Source organism: Aspergillus japonicus (genome assembly GCF_003184785.1).
Source record: "Aspergillus japonicus CBS 114.51 unplaced genomic scaffold BO86scaffold_36, whole genome shotgun sequence".
Lineage (NCBI taxonomy): Eukaryota > Fungi > Ascomycota > Eurotiomycetes > Eurotiales > Aspergillaceae > Aspergillus > Aspergillus japonicus.
In genome coordinates, this window is record NW_020291673.1 from 199,588 (window position 1) to 214,944 (window position 15,357).

A 15,357-nucleotide genomic window follows, 5' to 3' on the forward strand; every position below is an offset into this window, starting at 1 on the left:
CAATTCTTTTCCACCCACCAAAGAAACGGAGACAAACCAAACCAAAGGAAAACCAAAACACCTTCCTCCTCTCCACACAGACAAAGCGTCATGTTGCACCAACAGATGAAACAAAACACGAACGCAAGGGAAGAGGGGCAGAGAAAGAGCACTGCAGAATGAAAGAGAAAATCAAATTAGCCTTGGGAACCATCCGGGCGAATCCGAATTGATCCAGGGGTTCGGAACTCAATCAAGGGTCAGCAAAAAACGAGTCAAAACGAGTGAGACTAGCTTCGCGACCATCAAACCCTGTCTGGTAAGACCGCCAGACCCCTCTTCCATGGATCCGGATCCAACTGTCTCGTCATTGGGCTGACACCCTCAGGAACCAAAGCTAATACGGGGCCTGGTCGGGTTAGTGACCTCGCTAGAGCCCACGTCCAATCGTCCTTATACTCGACCGGGATAAGCCTGCATGAGAAAAACCCAGAGGCGAGAAAGGAGTCGGGCTCTCATCCACCTCAACCCAGACCACGACCGCCAACGCAGTACGTACTGTACCGGTGCCACCGGATGTGCTGGCGGAGCTTCGTGGCGCCGTGATTTTGTTCTCGGCAGGCGCCGTGTAGACGACTCGACGTGAGTAATGTCCCCGGGGCATTCTTGACGGCCCCAGGGCCAATCGACTTGGCTCCAAGCGCCCCTTGCGACTCGCCGAGGAATTTTCCCGACCCATCGCTCGTGTTGTGGGCTTGCGGTGCCTCTGGCTGTGACGGGCTCGAGACCGATGGCCTCGAACTTTCCTAGGGGCTCTTTTTGGGTTCTTATTTAGGGTCCGGGTCCGCCTCGCTCACGGCCGTCCCTTTTTCTTTCCTGCTACCCCGGCGCGTCGCATCAAACATCGATTTGTTTCACACTCGTTCGGCTTCGAGCAGCGCTCCTCCTACGGAAACTCTTCTCCAACCGGCATTGTCACTCAGACGCTCACTCATTCGCGTCTCTGTCCGTCGCCTGTCACTCATTCCTTTGACTCGGTAGCTGCGCTCACCTCATTGCCAATTCACGTATATATCTTGTCCGACCCCGGCACTTGATCATTTCAAGCCATACACAATCCTCTATACCATCCAAACCATCAAGATGAAGATCAGCGCTATTGCCTCTTCCCTGCTCTGTCTGGCGGCTGCCCAGCTTGTCGCCGCAGACGCTGACACCACCTCCACCTCGACGGTGACCACTTTCCTCACGCGGACGCTGGTTCATGTCGACACCGTGACCTCCTCGAGCGCGTCGACCACGTCCGCACCTCTGATTCCCACCCAGGCGCCCAGCGCTCCTATGGTTAGCAGCTCTGTGGCTGTCAGCTCCTCTGTCGTCCCGACCTCGCTTGTCGTGGCTCCTTCGGCCAGTGCCTCCGCCACCGCGTCTTCTGTTTTCACTGGCGCCGGCCACGTCAACACCGCAGGCATGCCCGTTGCGCTTGTCGCCGGATCTCTGGCTCTGATCATGGGCGCTCTGTGAGCAGAGTCAACAGAGTCAACATTGCGAACTTCGCGAGATTGATTGTGTTCAAGCTTACACATCATGACCACCAGACTCTTTATCACTTTTCCAACTGTTCTTATTTCTTTTTTTTCGTCGCTTATACTTAATTTCTCTTCGTTCGACCTCTGGTTTCTTGATCGCGATCAGGAACCCGGATGGGACGCTCGGTTATGGACCCATATACCCCTTTATGACGTTTCAGATATGACGAGTTGATGGATTCGATGGCTGGTGGTGACCAGCGCAGGTATCTCTCTGGGGAATTTAGTTTATATACCTATTTTCTTTTCTTACTTTCTTGGGGTTTCGCTGTGAGTTTGGAAGCGGTGCACATATGTAGTGGTGAATCCAGTGTATAGTGGCCGACCCCCAATCAACTTGACCATTTTTTGTCCGCAGAAATAGTCTAGATAAATCGAAGAAAATCCGAGTCAGAGACAGTGAACCTGGAAATAGCCGTTCAGCATTGTAGCTGCACAAACATGACCCGGAAAAGGGTACTGGGTACGGAGTAGTGTTATCAATCTCTCCGTAGCACTTATCGCCCCGCTCCGAACCAGCGCGACGCGTCTCCAACAACAACACCACCAAAAAAAAAAGAGAACCCCTCCATTCTTCAACTCCGTCGCGAACAAACATTCCTCAAGCATTTCCTGAATGACAGCGGTGACATGCAGGCCCAGCGTCAAGAAGGGCTAGTGTAATCCAACTAGCGCCGCCCAATCTTTCCCCTTTCCCAGTTGATCGACATTCTCTCGGACGTCATTCTATCCGACGGACCGGACAGGGTGAGGTGATCTGATCTGATTCCACCGATCGCCGCGCCCGAGTTCCCTTGCTAGCAGCCCACGCCCTCTCTTCGAGCGTGGTTTGTTCTGTTCTCATCGCTACACCTCTTCCTCGACCACATCATTTGATCCGAACGAGCACAGAATGGACCCAACCCTCGATCCCCCGCTCCCACCACCCCCGCGTCGCATCCACCACCGCGCCTCGCCAACCCGCCGCCACCACCAAAACAACAACCATCACCACCACTACCGCCTCACTCTCACCGCCCGCTCCCGCGGCGATGACCGCTCCAGCCAACCCTCCAGCGACCCCGCCTTCTTCTCCAGCGACGATGTCCCCGGCTCCGGCGGGCTGGAGAACTACACCGGCTCTGCTGCTGCTGCTGCTGCTGCTGCTGCGGCAGCAACGGGGGGTGCTAGCCACGCAACCGCCACCACACACCAGCATTCTCATCACCCTTCGGGATCTGGGTCCTTGGTGGGGAGTCGGAAGCGCCGGTATCGCGGGACCTGGTGGGGGGAGAAGATGTTGTCGTCGGGCGGGCATCAGCCTTTAGGGAATGAGGGGCCCAAGCGCAATAAGAGGGTGGACTTCAGGGAGAAGAGGTTGGTGGATAGCGGAGTGTGGATGGGGAGTGATGATTCCGCGGCGGGAGGGTTTTTGGGCTCCGATGCGTCGTGGGGGGAGGAGGTTTGGGGGCAGTTTGTTGGAGATGGGGAGGGGGAGGGTGGGCTTGATGGGATTGGAAAGGGGGTTGGGAATGGGGTTGCAAAGAGGGGGGTGGAGGTGGAGGTGGAGCAGCAGCAGCAGCAGCAGCAATGGGGGGAGCAGAGTTCTGGGTTTACGAGTTCGCACGGTCAGGGTCAGAGAGCTACCGTGTTAGGAGGGCTGAGGCGCGGAATCGAGGAAGAGCCCCGCGAGCATCAGATCGCGCGGGCGATTGTGAACGACTGTCTGGAGAGGGGGGATGATAGCGTGGACTTGAGGTGAGATTCTGCCCTGAGAATTCAACTCTGACCCACCAAGGAGGGCGAGCATGAGCATGAACACTAACAACACCAGCGGCGGAAACCTCCGCAGCATCCCATCCGGCCTGCTGCGTCCGCTGCAGCACCTCACCAAACTCCCCGCCATCACGGAACCCCCCGTCACGGAAGACGTGTACACCTCGCTCGAGCCGTTCCTGCGCCTGTTCCTCGCGGGGAACGCCCTGCCCACGCTGTCCGGCGAGCTCTTCGAGCTGGACACGCTGCGCGTGCTGAGCCTGCGCAACAACAAGCTCACCGCGATCCCGCCCGCGATCCGCCGCCTGACCATGCTGCAGGAGGTCAACCTCTCCGTGAACCGGCTGCGCACCCTCCCCTGGGAGCTGCTGTGGCTGATCCGCAAAGGCGACCTGAAGCATCTCACCGTGCGCCCGAACCCGCTCCTGCAGATCGATGACGGGGACCAGGACGAGGCGGCGGCGGTCGTGGCGGAGTGGCACGTCCCCCGCGAGCGGCGGTCGTGCGTCTACGACGGCCCCGCGCCCGAGGAAGCCTGGGCCCCCGTGCACGTCGCCACGGGGCCCGTCCGTCGCTACAACGCCGAAGGCGTGCTGCTGCCGGTCGAGCAGCAGCAGCAGCAGCAGCAGCCGCCGCCGACGGCAATGGAGCTCGATCCCGACGCCGACGCTACCCCCCAAGACGTGATGCCGCCTCCGGCCGCCTCGCGCGTCCCCTCCCTCCGCGAATGCGCCCTCCTCTCGCTCGCCCGCTCCCCGGCCTTCGATCTCCTCCACGACGCGGAGCTGGCCGGCTACCCGGCCTTGATGCTGCGGCTGCTGCGCGACGCAAGGGAGGTGCGCGCCGCCGGCGGCCGCAGCTGCTCCGTGTGTCACCGCGGGTTCGTACTCGCGCGCACCGAGTGGATCGAGTGGTGGGACTGCAGCACGTATGAGAACGGGTTGAAGGGCCCGCGGCCGTCCGGGGAGAGTCTGCGGCCCTTGCCGTTCCGAAGGCTGGGGTGCAGTTGGGGGTGTGTGCCGGGTGCTGAGGTTTGAGGGGAAGGGGGTTGGGTGTGTATATACTGTGGACCCGGGGGTTCTGTCATGGTTTGGGGGGGTTGTGTATGTACTGTACATTGTTTGTATCTTTATGGGCATATACTTTGAATCATCTGCTGTCTGTCGGCAGGATGAGCAAGCGACTGTGACTGATTTGTTTGTTTGTTTGAGCATGTTGCTTTGTTCGTTCGAATGTTTGCATGATGCCTTAGAGCGTGGCTAGGGATGTGAACTCCTCTTCCTACTTCGAAATATAGTCATGTTTCGCCTGTCGGATGGATCTTTCTCCCTGAACTGATCTAATGGCGAAGTGTGGGAGTCTCCTACAGCGTGAGCCTACTAGACCCACGACTCGAGCCTACGCGTATCAATGCGGACAACCCTTCATTATCCCAGCAAGCAACCAACAAGACCAACCGTCCCCACCGAATACCTCAGCACCAGCATCCCCAGCAGCCAGGTCTACAACTTCCCCATCCCCCTCGGCCGTTCCACCCCCAAATCCCCCACCGAAGCCTCCAACCCCTCCCCGGAAAGCCGTAACATCTCGCCCCCCTCCGACTTTCTGGAGCGATACACCTCCCAGAACCGCTCCTCCGCCTCATACCGCGTAAACCAACCCCGTAACCACCCGGCAACCGTCCCCGCGCACCACCCCACCTCCTCCACAACCAACATGTGCGACCCCGGCCCCAGCACCGCCTTCTCCACTTTCCCGTCCGCCACCCCACCACTCCCGCCGGCCCCGGACCCCGTCAACCGGACCTTCTTGTCCTGCTCCGCCGGCGGCGAGAGATAGCTCTTGCCGCCGAAGACCCAGAGCACGCTGGGCCGCACGAAGGGGAGATTGCGCATGCTGATCTGGCACTCCGGGCGGGAGACGCGGAAGGGCCGCTCGAAGTCGGCGTCCCAGTCCGGCAGCAAGAGCGGGTCGAGGCGTGCGCTGGCCGGTTCGAGGTTGGGGACGCTGTAGCTCCATGCTTCGTGGTGTTTGGTGGTTGTTAGGGTTACCGCGGTGGGTGGGGGTGGGTTTTGGGCAATTGGGGGTTTTGGGGAGTTTTTGTTGTTGCTGCTGCTGCTGCTGCTGCTGCTGTTGCTGTCTCCGAGGTTCGGGGGAGTGCTGGGGTCAACATCAGGGTATAGCCGGGTCGGAAGCTCGCGCAGCCCGAAGTGGAGGTACCGCGACGCGGCGCGGGGGTCCCAGCGGCGCAGGAGCGACTTGCGGAGGGCGGATTCGGCGGCGGCGCGCGAGGGCCACAGGTCTCGGCGGAGGGCGGCGGAGCGGGACGGGTTGGGGCTGCGCGCGGTGCGGCCGGCGAAGTCGAGGATGACGGGTTCGATGAGGATGAGGGTGGAGAGGAGGCGCGGGTGCATGATTGATAGTTGGACTCTGGTTTGCTTCGTTATCAGAAAAGTCCCGCATGGTTTGGAGGATGGGGGGGGGGAGGCTAGGTAGGCATACAGCTGCGCACATCCCATGCTATGTGCGACTCCGATGACCGGACGGGTCATCTCCTCGCGGAAGTGGTTGACCATGTGCAGGAGGTCACGGGAGTGGTCAAACCAGTTTGCTGTGGTGGCGTTAGTTTGTGATGATGTTGTTCTTGACATCGGGGCTGGAAGCATACTGTGATCGCCTTGGATATCCTCGTTCAGCACTCCGCTGGCGCCCTGGTTCGAGACGTCGGCGACCCAGATGGCCCGCAGCGGGATCGAGTGTTGCTTCATCTGGGCGTAGAGGTCTTCCCATAGTGGCTCGTAGATTTCCTGGACTCTATTCTTAGATGCGACTCTTTGGGCTTCACTGAATTGACTCACCTTGGGAAAGCCCGTGCCGTGCGCACCGATGATAGTGACAGCATGCTCGGGGATCGGGTCGGGTCGGTCGACAGGGATGTATTGTTTGATGGCGAGGCGGAGAGCGGTCTCTTGGCGGCCTCTGATGGCGTGGTGGTGATCGCGGATATGCTGGCCGGGAATCGAGTGCTCGATAATGCGAAATGGACTGGTCTCCATGATGGCTTATTTGGAAGATTAGATGTCGACAGTGGTGGTGGTGGTGGTGGTGGTGGTGGTGAGCTCTGGGGATGTGGAGTAGAAGGAAAGCTTGGGAGTGCGGGTGCGGGTGCGGGGGAGGTTCCAGTGCGGAGTTCCAGGGCCCTTTCGGGTGGATTTCCCCATTGTTACAACACAAGCTGACTGAACTAGTGCTGATCTCAGCTGATTTCTGTTCACATGAATTCCGGTTAGACCATGCACGCCGCACTCTACAAGGGATTCATATTTTACAAAAATTGACATGTGATGACCCACGAGTATAACTTCGTTTCTCCATTCTTACTTTTGCATTTGGCACTGTTGTCAGACTCATCGCCGACCTACTGGCCAAAAATTGCCGCGATCTCATCCTCATACAGGCCGAGAGTCTGCAATCGGGCCACGCTACCCTTGATCGTCCGCACAAAAGGCTTGTCCTTGCTCGCAATGATGATCCGGTCCGCCGAGAGTTTCACACAGTCATGCACATGCGCATTGACCTTTTCGAGATACGGATGTAGACTCTCAACCAAAGTCTTACGATCATTGCCTTCCTGCGCGTCGGAAAAGAACTCTACAATGAGCACAGGAGCTGGACGACCGTGGCCACCGATCAAAGCCGACTTCACGCCCGGGTGGGCTTCGACCTCAGGCTCCAACAGCGAGGCATGCAGCCCGTCCGCGTGTGCGAGCGCCACGTAATCGTCGGTACGCCCAATAATCTTCCACGAGCCCTTGTGCTCAGGGTGCTCAACCCACAGGTCCTTAGTCTCAAAGCGATCTCTGTCCGGGTACGCAGAGAAGATCTGCTGCATAGCACATTCTGGTTGCCGAACAAAGACCAGCTCATGTAGATTATTGAAACGATGCTCGAACTCGGCGCCTGCGTGTTTCTGGAAGGTGATGTAATCCCACGGACGGTCTTTGTCTTGTATTGTGGTGAAATAGCCCCCTGCTTCGGTGCTGCCTATGCAGGGCACTAGATGAACATGTGGAGCCAGCTGCGCACCGGCTTTGGCAGAAAGAGGCGCCCCGGCAAAGTGCACGTACTTGAGGTTGCGTAGAGCCTCCAGGCCCGAAGGAATGAGACATAGCTCATCGATCAGGGCGGGGGTGAGTAAGGCTCCGTCTACTCGGCCATAACGCAGGATGTCCGCAACAACCTGGGGCGACGGGGGTGCGGAAGGACCCACGACCGCGACCATGCGGACGAAGGAGGTCATGGACAGGGTCATCACCGTTCCCACAAACTAGAGGAGTCAGTATTCCGAGCGAGAAAGTAGACTCAATAGTTTTATACACACATGAAGCGAAGGTAGCGGTGTATACCACCGTTGGAGAGCATATTGATGCACGTGAGTGTACTCGATGTCCGGGAGAGAGGCAGCAATATCTGGACTCGTCATCATCCGATGGGTATACGTAATAGGTTTGGGGAAGCCTAACTCAAACTTGTTAGCTGGGAGTGGACTAATAAAAATAATCCATGGAAGATGGATCTCTACCTGTTGTGCCAGACGTATGAAAGACAATCCACGGATCATCCTTTCCCTCCTCCCAAGTCTTAGCATACGTATACGGCGCAGCCTCAGCATCTTGCAAGAAATCCCCAAGCTCAGGAACCGTCAAAGTCCGAATCTCAGGTGTCTCCCGAAGAATAGCCGCCACATGGTCTACCATTGACGCAGGTCGCAGATACACAGCGCAGCTCTTCTGCCGGAAGATACGTAGTTGAGCTTCGGGCGTGATGAGGGGAGAAGGAAGTACGATCTGGAGGACGATATCAACGTGACTTCCCTGCAGGCAGGAGACATCCACGGCAACAAACCACTTTCTGCAACTTGGCTGCGGCCACTGCAAGAATGGGATACCTAAAGTCCTTGGGACCTGCATAGGCGAAGCATTGGAATGGCTCCGTCGTGGCAGGCAGATGCTGGTGGAGCCAGTGGGCGGCATGGTTGGCTGCGTTGTTCAATTGCTGGAAGCTGATTTCTCGAAAGCCCCGCGATAACTCGGCATCATCAATGGGGACGGACACCCACGCGCTGTTGGGTTCGTTCTTTGCACGGCTCTCTACGACACTAGCGAGAATTCGCTGGCCGTGTTGAATGCCTGGAAGCGGGAAGGTTGATGTTGGTCGCTCCATGGTAGTGTCTTATGGGTTTGAGAAAGATGGAGAAGAAAGTGAGTGGAGGGGAAGGAGAAAGAGAAGAAATGAGAGTGTGTGAAAGAGGGAGGGGAAGATGAGAATGTCATCCCGGTAATCAGCTGCAAGGGAGTGTGTCGCACAAAGTCTTCCTCTTCCAAGCATGCACTCGATATTAGTATTATTCATAGAGCAATATGTTGTAGTCAATCAAGTTAGACGAACATGTCGGTCTCTTCATTTGACTCGACATAATACGCTAGATATCCAGTGAGGCTTGCGGTCCCGACCGAGGCATGAGGAGAATGGTCTGGCTGAAGAAGCTCAGTCTCCTGTAGCATAGCACAGCTGGAACAACCCAGATTACCCTGACTATATAATAGAAGCGAGACAATAGAGAGTGATCATGTTTCTTTCTCATCAATTCCCTCTCAATTGACTATCGAATGAACCTTTGTCTCGCTTGCAAAGACATTATAGACAATACCGGTAGGTTTCCGGGGAGTAAAGTCTACACAAACAGCCAAAAACGAGATACTCGAAGTCAAAACAATGCCATTGTTCGCAAGTCACTAACAAAGCCGCTGCAGACGCAAATCAACTTAAATAGCCTCGAGACAGGATCCCACCCAGGACTCGAAAAACGCTCTAGCCCAAGGTTGCTGATACTCAACGCCTTGGTCTGCGGTCGACATGTACACCGCCATGTCCCGGTTCACTACCATCAGGAGTCTTTACGGCCAGGCTCAGATCTGCGACGCCATGCTACAGGAGCTGGTCAACGACGGGGTGCAGAGAACCCTCTCGTTTGCGGATGTCCATGACACATTCCGACGCTTCGTCAAGGAATCTCGTTTCTTGACGAGCAAGAAAGCATCGGTGAGATACCAGGCCAAGCACCCGGCGACCATGGATCTATTCACCTATCTGTTCAGGCTCATGCGCGTCAATCTGATGGTGCTCCTGGTCAAGACAGCGCCCCGAGTCACCTTTCTGAGGAACGTCTACAATTCCATCAACAAGATGCGCGTGCATCTGCTCAGATCCGATGCTCGGGGCAAAGGGCACGGCAAGCATCGCCCCCGGAGGCATGAGGACCCCTCCATGTTCTCCGTGTTGGATGCTGACAACAACGACGTGACGTCGAAGTTCAAGGACTTCGTGTCTCGCATCATCAAGCAGATGTTCCCCTGCGTCGACTCCAAGCTGCGCGATCGGCTCGGGACAAGGCTGGTCGACAGCCGCATCGCCATCGGGTATCACCAGCATAAACATGGCAGACGAGCCGGGTCCAGCATGCGGAAAACTAGTTGTGGAAGAGTGCAACGATCGCGGGCCATGCCCGACGTCTTCACGTGGCCCCCCATGCCGCAAACCAAAGAAGGTGAGCCCAATTTCCGCTGCCCCTACTGCATGGTCTACTTCCCAGTCGGGGAGTTCGATGCGGTCCGGTGGGAGGATCACGTCCTCCAGGACGTGCGACCCTACCTGTGCCTCTGGGGCTCGTGCTCCAGCGTCTTCGGGAGCATGAAGGCGTGGATCAAGCACATGGGCGACCACCGACGTGCAAGCGCGAGCGAGCAAGCTCATCCGATCGAGCAGTGTCCTTTCTGTGGTCTTCGCGAAGGCGATCACGGCGCTCGGAGACACGGAAATGAGGGCCTCTTGCGGCATATTGCGGGCCACCTCGACGACCTTGCGCTGCTGGCTCTCCCCGGGCCAATGGATAAGCTATTGGAGATGCACATTCAAGGGAGAAGGATCGGCATCGAGCCGTACGAGCATGCCAATGACGCCAGAGGGCGACAGCGCAGCCGCAGCCGCAGCGAGCTACTAGCTGCAAGGACCTCGGCTGTGGGTGATGCAGGTTCTCGTAGTCCTAGCCCTCTGCTGATTCGTGATAGAGATTCTATGATGGTAGAAATTGACCGCAGCTCGATTCGTGGAGGAGACCCGGAAGGAGACCCGGAAGAACACCTTGATGAACAGGAGCGTGCTGCAGAGTATGAGAGGAACCCTTTCATAAATCCGGGAGAAGAGAGCCAGGAAGATGACGTCCCAGACGAGGAACCCGAAGACTCTCATGATCTGCATCCCGAAGAAGAAGACCATGCTGCCAACGATGAAGAGGAACCTCACGAAGATCAGCCGGAGGAGGAGGTTCAAGACTCCCCTGAAGGGAATCCCCTAGAATTGCAGGAAGAGCGCCCCCATTTCCCGGAGGAAGATCTGGATAATCATCCTGCTGCAGACCCAGAGGTGGACCAGGAAGAAGATTCTAAAGACTCTGACGCTGAAGAGCAGGACCGAGCGAGTAGCCCTGAGGATGATGATGATGATGAAGATCCCGAGGCAGAACCTTCAGGAGAGCCTGGGGATGGTCGTCGGGCAAACCGTACAAGTAAGATACCCAAGCTTAAAAAGCGCTCTTCGCCTAAGGACGAAACAAGGGAGAGCAAAGGCTCGCGGATCCCACGAAAGGTGTCTCCGCCCGTACAAAATACTCTGTACAAAAGTCTTTTTAATTAGAGAGCGATCTAAATTGAGAATGCATTTGTTTTTGTGTCATACATATACTACCATACTCTAATTGAATACTAGAATTTCCTGAAACCTTTGAGTGTGTTTTCTTATCCAGCTGTGTTGGAGTAACTGCCCCTTACTGAAAGACAAAGCACTTCGCCATGGGGTGGGTAATATGTACTCAACAGGTACAAGACAAGGCAATCAATGTGATGATAATAAATATCACAAAATTGACCTTAGTAATATCATGACCAGCTCATTAAATCCCATTCAAAGTGTGAAATCCTAGTTCACCATCCTCAATATGACGTGATTGAGACAGCATAATCGTGGATAGTCTTCTGCACATGTAGACTTGAGGTTGCAGTGCCTACTAGATGTTCGGGAGCTGTATATTGAATTTGCGAATTGAAAAGTGGCCATAGACTATCTAAAGGCATTATAGTGTCGAGGTTCAGCGATCTTGTGACCGCGTGTCCATTCTTTACACCCTTGCTTGGCTAGAGCTCCTCCTACACCACAGAGGGCTGCTTCGCCCCACTCCCTATAGCTGACCTCTCGTCCGTATCTCGGTCTCGATCAAAGGTCTCCAGGTTGATATGGTCTTGCTTCATATTCGAAATCAATTGTGATCCGTCATCTGGATCGCTCCGCCGCGACCGAGCCTTCGTGCCTCTGGCTGTGAATACCCCGAGGCGAGACCTTGTCATCCAGCCCGCCACTTGGTTGAGCAAGGGTCGCAGTCCTATCATGCAGGCAGCCGAGAGATACAGACCACTTTCAACGGTCGTCCAGGTCATTAGATTGATGTCCGCCCCTGCAGCTAGTCAGAGACCAATCACGTGGTTACATGGGAAGGAGGAAGGGTGCCTTACAGGTCGGGTCGGTCATCGACAGTTTGGCGGCTGTGAAAAAATAGGAGGTTCGGACACACGAGGCGATGAGGCCACTACAAATTCATTAGACTTCCGTTACACAGGAGTACGTTGACGATGATGGCACATACCAGCTGCCCGACAGAAACACCATGGCAATCCCGGTTCTTCTGGCCAGGGACGCATGAAGCGTCCACACGGTCGGAATGGGCAGAATCAGGATCACCACGTCTCCAGCGATATTCAGCAGGCCAGACATTCGGTAGAAGAGGAATTGATCCACACACCACCCGCCGGGGATGCTGCGGTCCCAGAAGTATGCCAGCGGGCGGCATTCCGTTAACCCGACAATCGCCTGCGCGAGGACGAAGAGGATCAAGTAGACGATGGTGAGGTCCGTCACGATGCGCGTGATGCCCGGGGGGAATATGCGCCGGAACAGGACCAAGATGGAGGTCCGCGAGAAGGTATTCGCGAAAGCGGTAAGCCAGCTGAGAGCATAGAGCAATTTCCCACGTATGATCAACTTCTTGGAGTTGTCCATCATCACGGCTTCGACGTGACGACCGGAACCTCCATGCGTGATGGCCACTGTAGGGAAGGGCTTAGTTGAAATGGCCAGGAGATGCTGGATCGGCATTTTCACTCACTATAACATGTTATACATGCTCCCAGGCAAAGAAGCCAAGCAGGAGCCAGCAGGATATCGTCCCAACCGCTGGAGACATGGGCAAGGCTCCGCACGTATATGCGTAGGGCTAGAAGAGTAGTGGTGAGTATTACGATGACGGTCGTCGCGGCCGTGAGTCGACCCGAGATATCTTCGTTCAGGTAGCTGTCCGTGACAGCGGCCGCCATGATTATTGCCGGCAGCTGTCTCTCACGAGGGCATCCGATCCGACTATGATTCAACTCAGCTCGATCGGCCGATCGGAGAGAGTTAAAAGAAGCTGGTAGGAGGGTTACACCCACAGGAGTGAAGAAGAGCTAAACATCTCATCTTTGCTTGCTAAGCCTTGTGAAGTCGCCGCAACCTAGAGACATGAAATGCAGGCGTGGGCCGAATAGAGAATGGTGGCATGGTGAAGGGGATTGGATTGATTGTTCTGTACCACCTGCATTAGAAATTGGTGAGACGGTCAGCGCCGAGAGAGGGAGGATTTACCAGTGAGTATCTGCTACCACCTACCTAATCGACTCCGCCTGGCAAACCCCCTCGCTGCAACCCCTCCCGACCGACAGTTGGCATTTCCACAATGGGACGATCTGGCGGTCATCCATGGACTCTTATTGTCCCTCAGCCCCCAACCTCCCCCCCTCGAAATAACTCTCGGTCAGCCCGATTCATTCCATGGTATGTCAGGCAACCGAGCCCTAGTTTGTATGACTAGGCTGTGTCGACTCATACTTAATGGCACAGGATGTCCAAGTAACTCGACTACCACAGCAGTACGGGAGTAGTACAGACTGAAAGGCTGATTGGCATTGAGGATCCAGTCGCAGGCTACATGCTCACTCAGTGCATATTACTGCATGAACCAAACTGGACCCTGATTTGCCAGGAGCCAAGCCCAGCTGCATCTTGCTAGCTAGTGAGGATCTTTCATTCTCGAGTCGACAAGCGAATCATAACTTATACAAAGCATTGTGCACCCAACAAGCAATAGATGTTTCCTGCGGAGAGATCTTGCTGGCAAATAACATCCGCAATCTCCATATCACGGCTGTCTAGACCACCGTCCGGGGTAGTATATCTCTGCAGACAGATAGGAGGTCAGACTAAGCCGCCCGTCCTTATTCCCACAAGCGATGTATGTTTGCAGTCCGCACGCCTCATCAAGGGAACGGAAGGATTCGACTAGCTGTTCGAGGGTTTGCGCGAAGCGTTCGGCTTGCTGGGCTCGCCCACGACGCGCCAAGAACTCGACCAGACCCTGAACAATTGCTCGGTCACTGCGCGCGTAGTGCCGCACCGGAATGTACACCTTGGTGTCAGGATACCGTTGACCTTGCTTGAATCCAAAATTGTACAGCACGCCTGATGTCTCATGGTCCTTAGATGGCAGTTGCTGATGATTGGGGAAATTGGATGGCAGCCCTAACGTGAGAAGCCACAATTCTCGAAGCTCCTCCAGGGCACGGGTATCCCAGCTTGGCGATGCGCCTGCCATTAAGAGAGTTTCCTGAACGCTGTCAAAACTGGTCGCACGGGATCGAAAGTACACTTTAAGATTGGCAAGAGATGGATGCACGCAGTCAACCGCCACCCCGATTATGATGGGTGGGGTGGACGACTGCCCCTGCCGTCGCAGGAATTGCTCGATACAGTCGTAGGCTGGAAGCCCATGTTGCTGTTGTAGGGCTTGGCAAGCCTGATGCAGAACGTCAAGCCGTGAGCTGCCCAACTGATCCGATGTCGAATGTGGGACATGGTAGGATTTACATCTGTGCCCGTGCTTCTCCAGGTTGAAGGCCAGGAAAATTGTCGAGGGGCTGGAGTGGGAGGGTGACCCCTTGCGCGGCAGAGGCGTCGGTCCCCGAAAGGCTTGGGTAAAGTGATCGAACCAACGCCAATCGGCGGCGGGAAGGATTCCCCGTAGCTGCTGCACGCATCCCAACGGTGCTGTCCGATTGTAAGGGTCCTGTGAGGTGCCTGCGAGCCTCCCAATTGGCTCGAAGCTATAGCGGATGGTGGGAGTGAGGTTCTCCCAGCTCCAACTGTATTCTATCGGAGAAAAGTCGTCCGTCATGAAACTTCTCCATCGCATTGGACGAAGCTGGACCCTGCCAGTCTCTCCCATCAAAGGACGCGGCCCTAAGCAAGGGGCCACATAGCGGCTCATTGTCGCAAGAGCCGCCTGCTGCGTAGACTTATCATACTCAGCGCCATCCAGAAGAATCCGCAAGTCCCTGCCAAGTGTCTCTTTCCAGAAGACAGTATCGATCGCTGTGAGGTCTTCTGGGCTACACGGGGATGTTTCCATGGGCACTGGCGAGGAAAGTGACATTATTGAACGTGCAAGAACCGCTCTATACTGAAAATGTGAGACGTCAACAAGAAGCTCAAGACATTGATTGAGACGTGTAACAAATCAGCCGGAAGGGGGGAATAAGGGTTTGTTTGCTTTTGACTTCTTACAGGTGAATCACCGAGAATTCGGGGTCGGCTCCGAGCATACTGTAGTCGACCATGGCTCGGAACGCAAGTAACTCCTCTCGGAATAATAGGCATTGTATCTGTCTTTATGCAAGAAAATAAGCCTGGAAAAAGAAAAGTTTGATGAATGTCCAAATGTCAGGAAGACCAAAGTGACAGGAGGATAAGTGGAACAATAGAGACAGATGCTGATGGTGATGGAGAGAAAGATGAGGAGAACAGAGGTAGAGATAGAACTATGGCAAACTAAAGA

General features: G+C 55.6%; 7 protein-coding genes across 7 annotated transcripts; 3 read left to right on the forward strand and 4 right to left on the reverse strand.

Annotated features, from left to right (window-relative positions):
• Window positions 1-1,122: 1,122 nt before the first annotated feature.
• On the forward strand, window positions 1,123-1,503 carry BO86DRAFT_380617 (uncharacterized protein; the record flags this gene model as incomplete). Its single annotated transcript, XM_025670728.1, has 1 exon — window positions 1,123-1,503. The coding sequence occupies one exon, from the start codon at window positions 1,123-1,125 to the stop codon at window positions 1,501-1,503; it is 381 nt and encodes a 126-aa protein (XP_025526174.1).
• Window positions 1,504-2,460: 957 nt separating this feature from the next.
• On the forward strand, window positions 2,461-4,360 carry BO86DRAFT_316488 (leucine-rich repeat domain-containing protein; the record flags this gene model as incomplete). The annotated part of the gene is made up of 3 exons (XM_025668129.1): window positions 2,461-3,020; window positions 3,168-3,305; window positions 3,382-4,360. The coding sequence occupies 3 exons, from the start codon at window positions 2,461-2,463 to the stop codon at window positions 4,358-4,360; spliced, it is 1,677 nt and encodes a 558-aa protein (XP_025526175.1).
• Window positions 4,361-4,466: 106 nt separating this feature from the next.
• Window positions 4,467-6,421, reverse strand: BO86DRAFT_433606 (putative toxin biosynthesis protein). The gene is made up of 4 exons (XM_025675851.1): window positions 6,182-6,421; window positions 5,992-6,130; window positions 5,826-5,934; window positions 4,467-5,753 (listed from the first exon to the last, which is right to left on the reverse strand). Exons 1-4 carry the CDS (start codon window positions 6,377-6,379, stop codon window positions 4,826-4,828), a joined length of 1,374 nt encoding a protein of 457 aa, XP_025526176.1. The 5' UTR covers window positions 6,380-6,421; the 3' UTR covers window positions 4,467-4,825.
• Window positions 6,422-6,694: 273 nt separating this feature from the next.
• On the reverse strand, window positions 6,695-8,723 carry BO86DRAFT_365340 (putative AMP-binding enzyme). Its single transcript, XM_025670052.1, has 4 exons — window positions 8,229-8,723; window positions 7,906-8,170; window positions 7,705-7,841; window positions 6,695-7,650 (listed from the first exon to the last, which is right to left on the reverse strand). The coding sequence occupies exons 1-4, from the start codon at window positions 8,544-8,546 to the stop codon at window positions 6,742-6,744; spliced, it is 1,629 nt and encodes a 542-aa protein (XP_025526177.1). The 5' UTR covers window positions 8,547-8,723; the 3' UTR covers window positions 6,695-6,741.
• Window positions 8,724-9,251: 528 nt separating this feature from the next.
• Window positions 9,252-11,075, forward strand: BO86DRAFT_401057 (uncharacterized protein; the record flags this gene model as incomplete). The annotated part of the gene is made up of 1 exon (XM_025673747.1): window positions 9,252-11,075. The coding sequence occupies one exon, from the start codon at window positions 9,252-9,254 to the stop codon at window positions 11,073-11,075; it is 1,824 nt and encodes a 607-aa protein (XP_025526178.1).
• Window positions 11,076-11,558: 483 nt separating this feature from the next.
• Window positions 11,559-13,180, reverse strand: BO86DRAFT_390471 (uncharacterized protein). The gene is made up of 6 exons (XM_025672399.1): window positions 13,113-13,180; window positions 12,920-13,053; window positions 12,598-12,848; window positions 12,079-12,538; window positions 11,948-12,021; window positions 11,559-11,889 (listed from the first exon to the last, which is right to left on the reverse strand). The coding sequence occupies exons 3-6, from the start codon at window positions 12,803-12,805 to the stop codon at window positions 11,585-11,587; spliced, it is 1,047 nt and encodes a 348-aa protein (XP_025526179.1). The 5' UTR covers window positions 12,806-12,848; window positions 12,920-13,053; window positions 13,113-13,180; the 3' UTR covers window positions 11,559-11,584.
• Window positions 13,181-13,527: 347 nt separating this feature from the next.
• On the reverse strand, window positions 13,528-14,931 carry BO86DRAFT_433611 (aromatic prenyltransferase; the record flags this gene model as incomplete). The annotated part of the gene is made up of 1 exon (XM_025675852.1): window positions 13,528-14,931. The coding sequence occupies one exon, from the start codon at window positions 14,929-14,931 to the stop codon at window positions 13,666-13,668; it is 1,266 nt and encodes a 421-aa protein (XP_025526180.1). The 3' UTR covers window positions 13,528-13,665.
• Window positions 14,932-15,357: the final 426 nt, after the last annotated feature.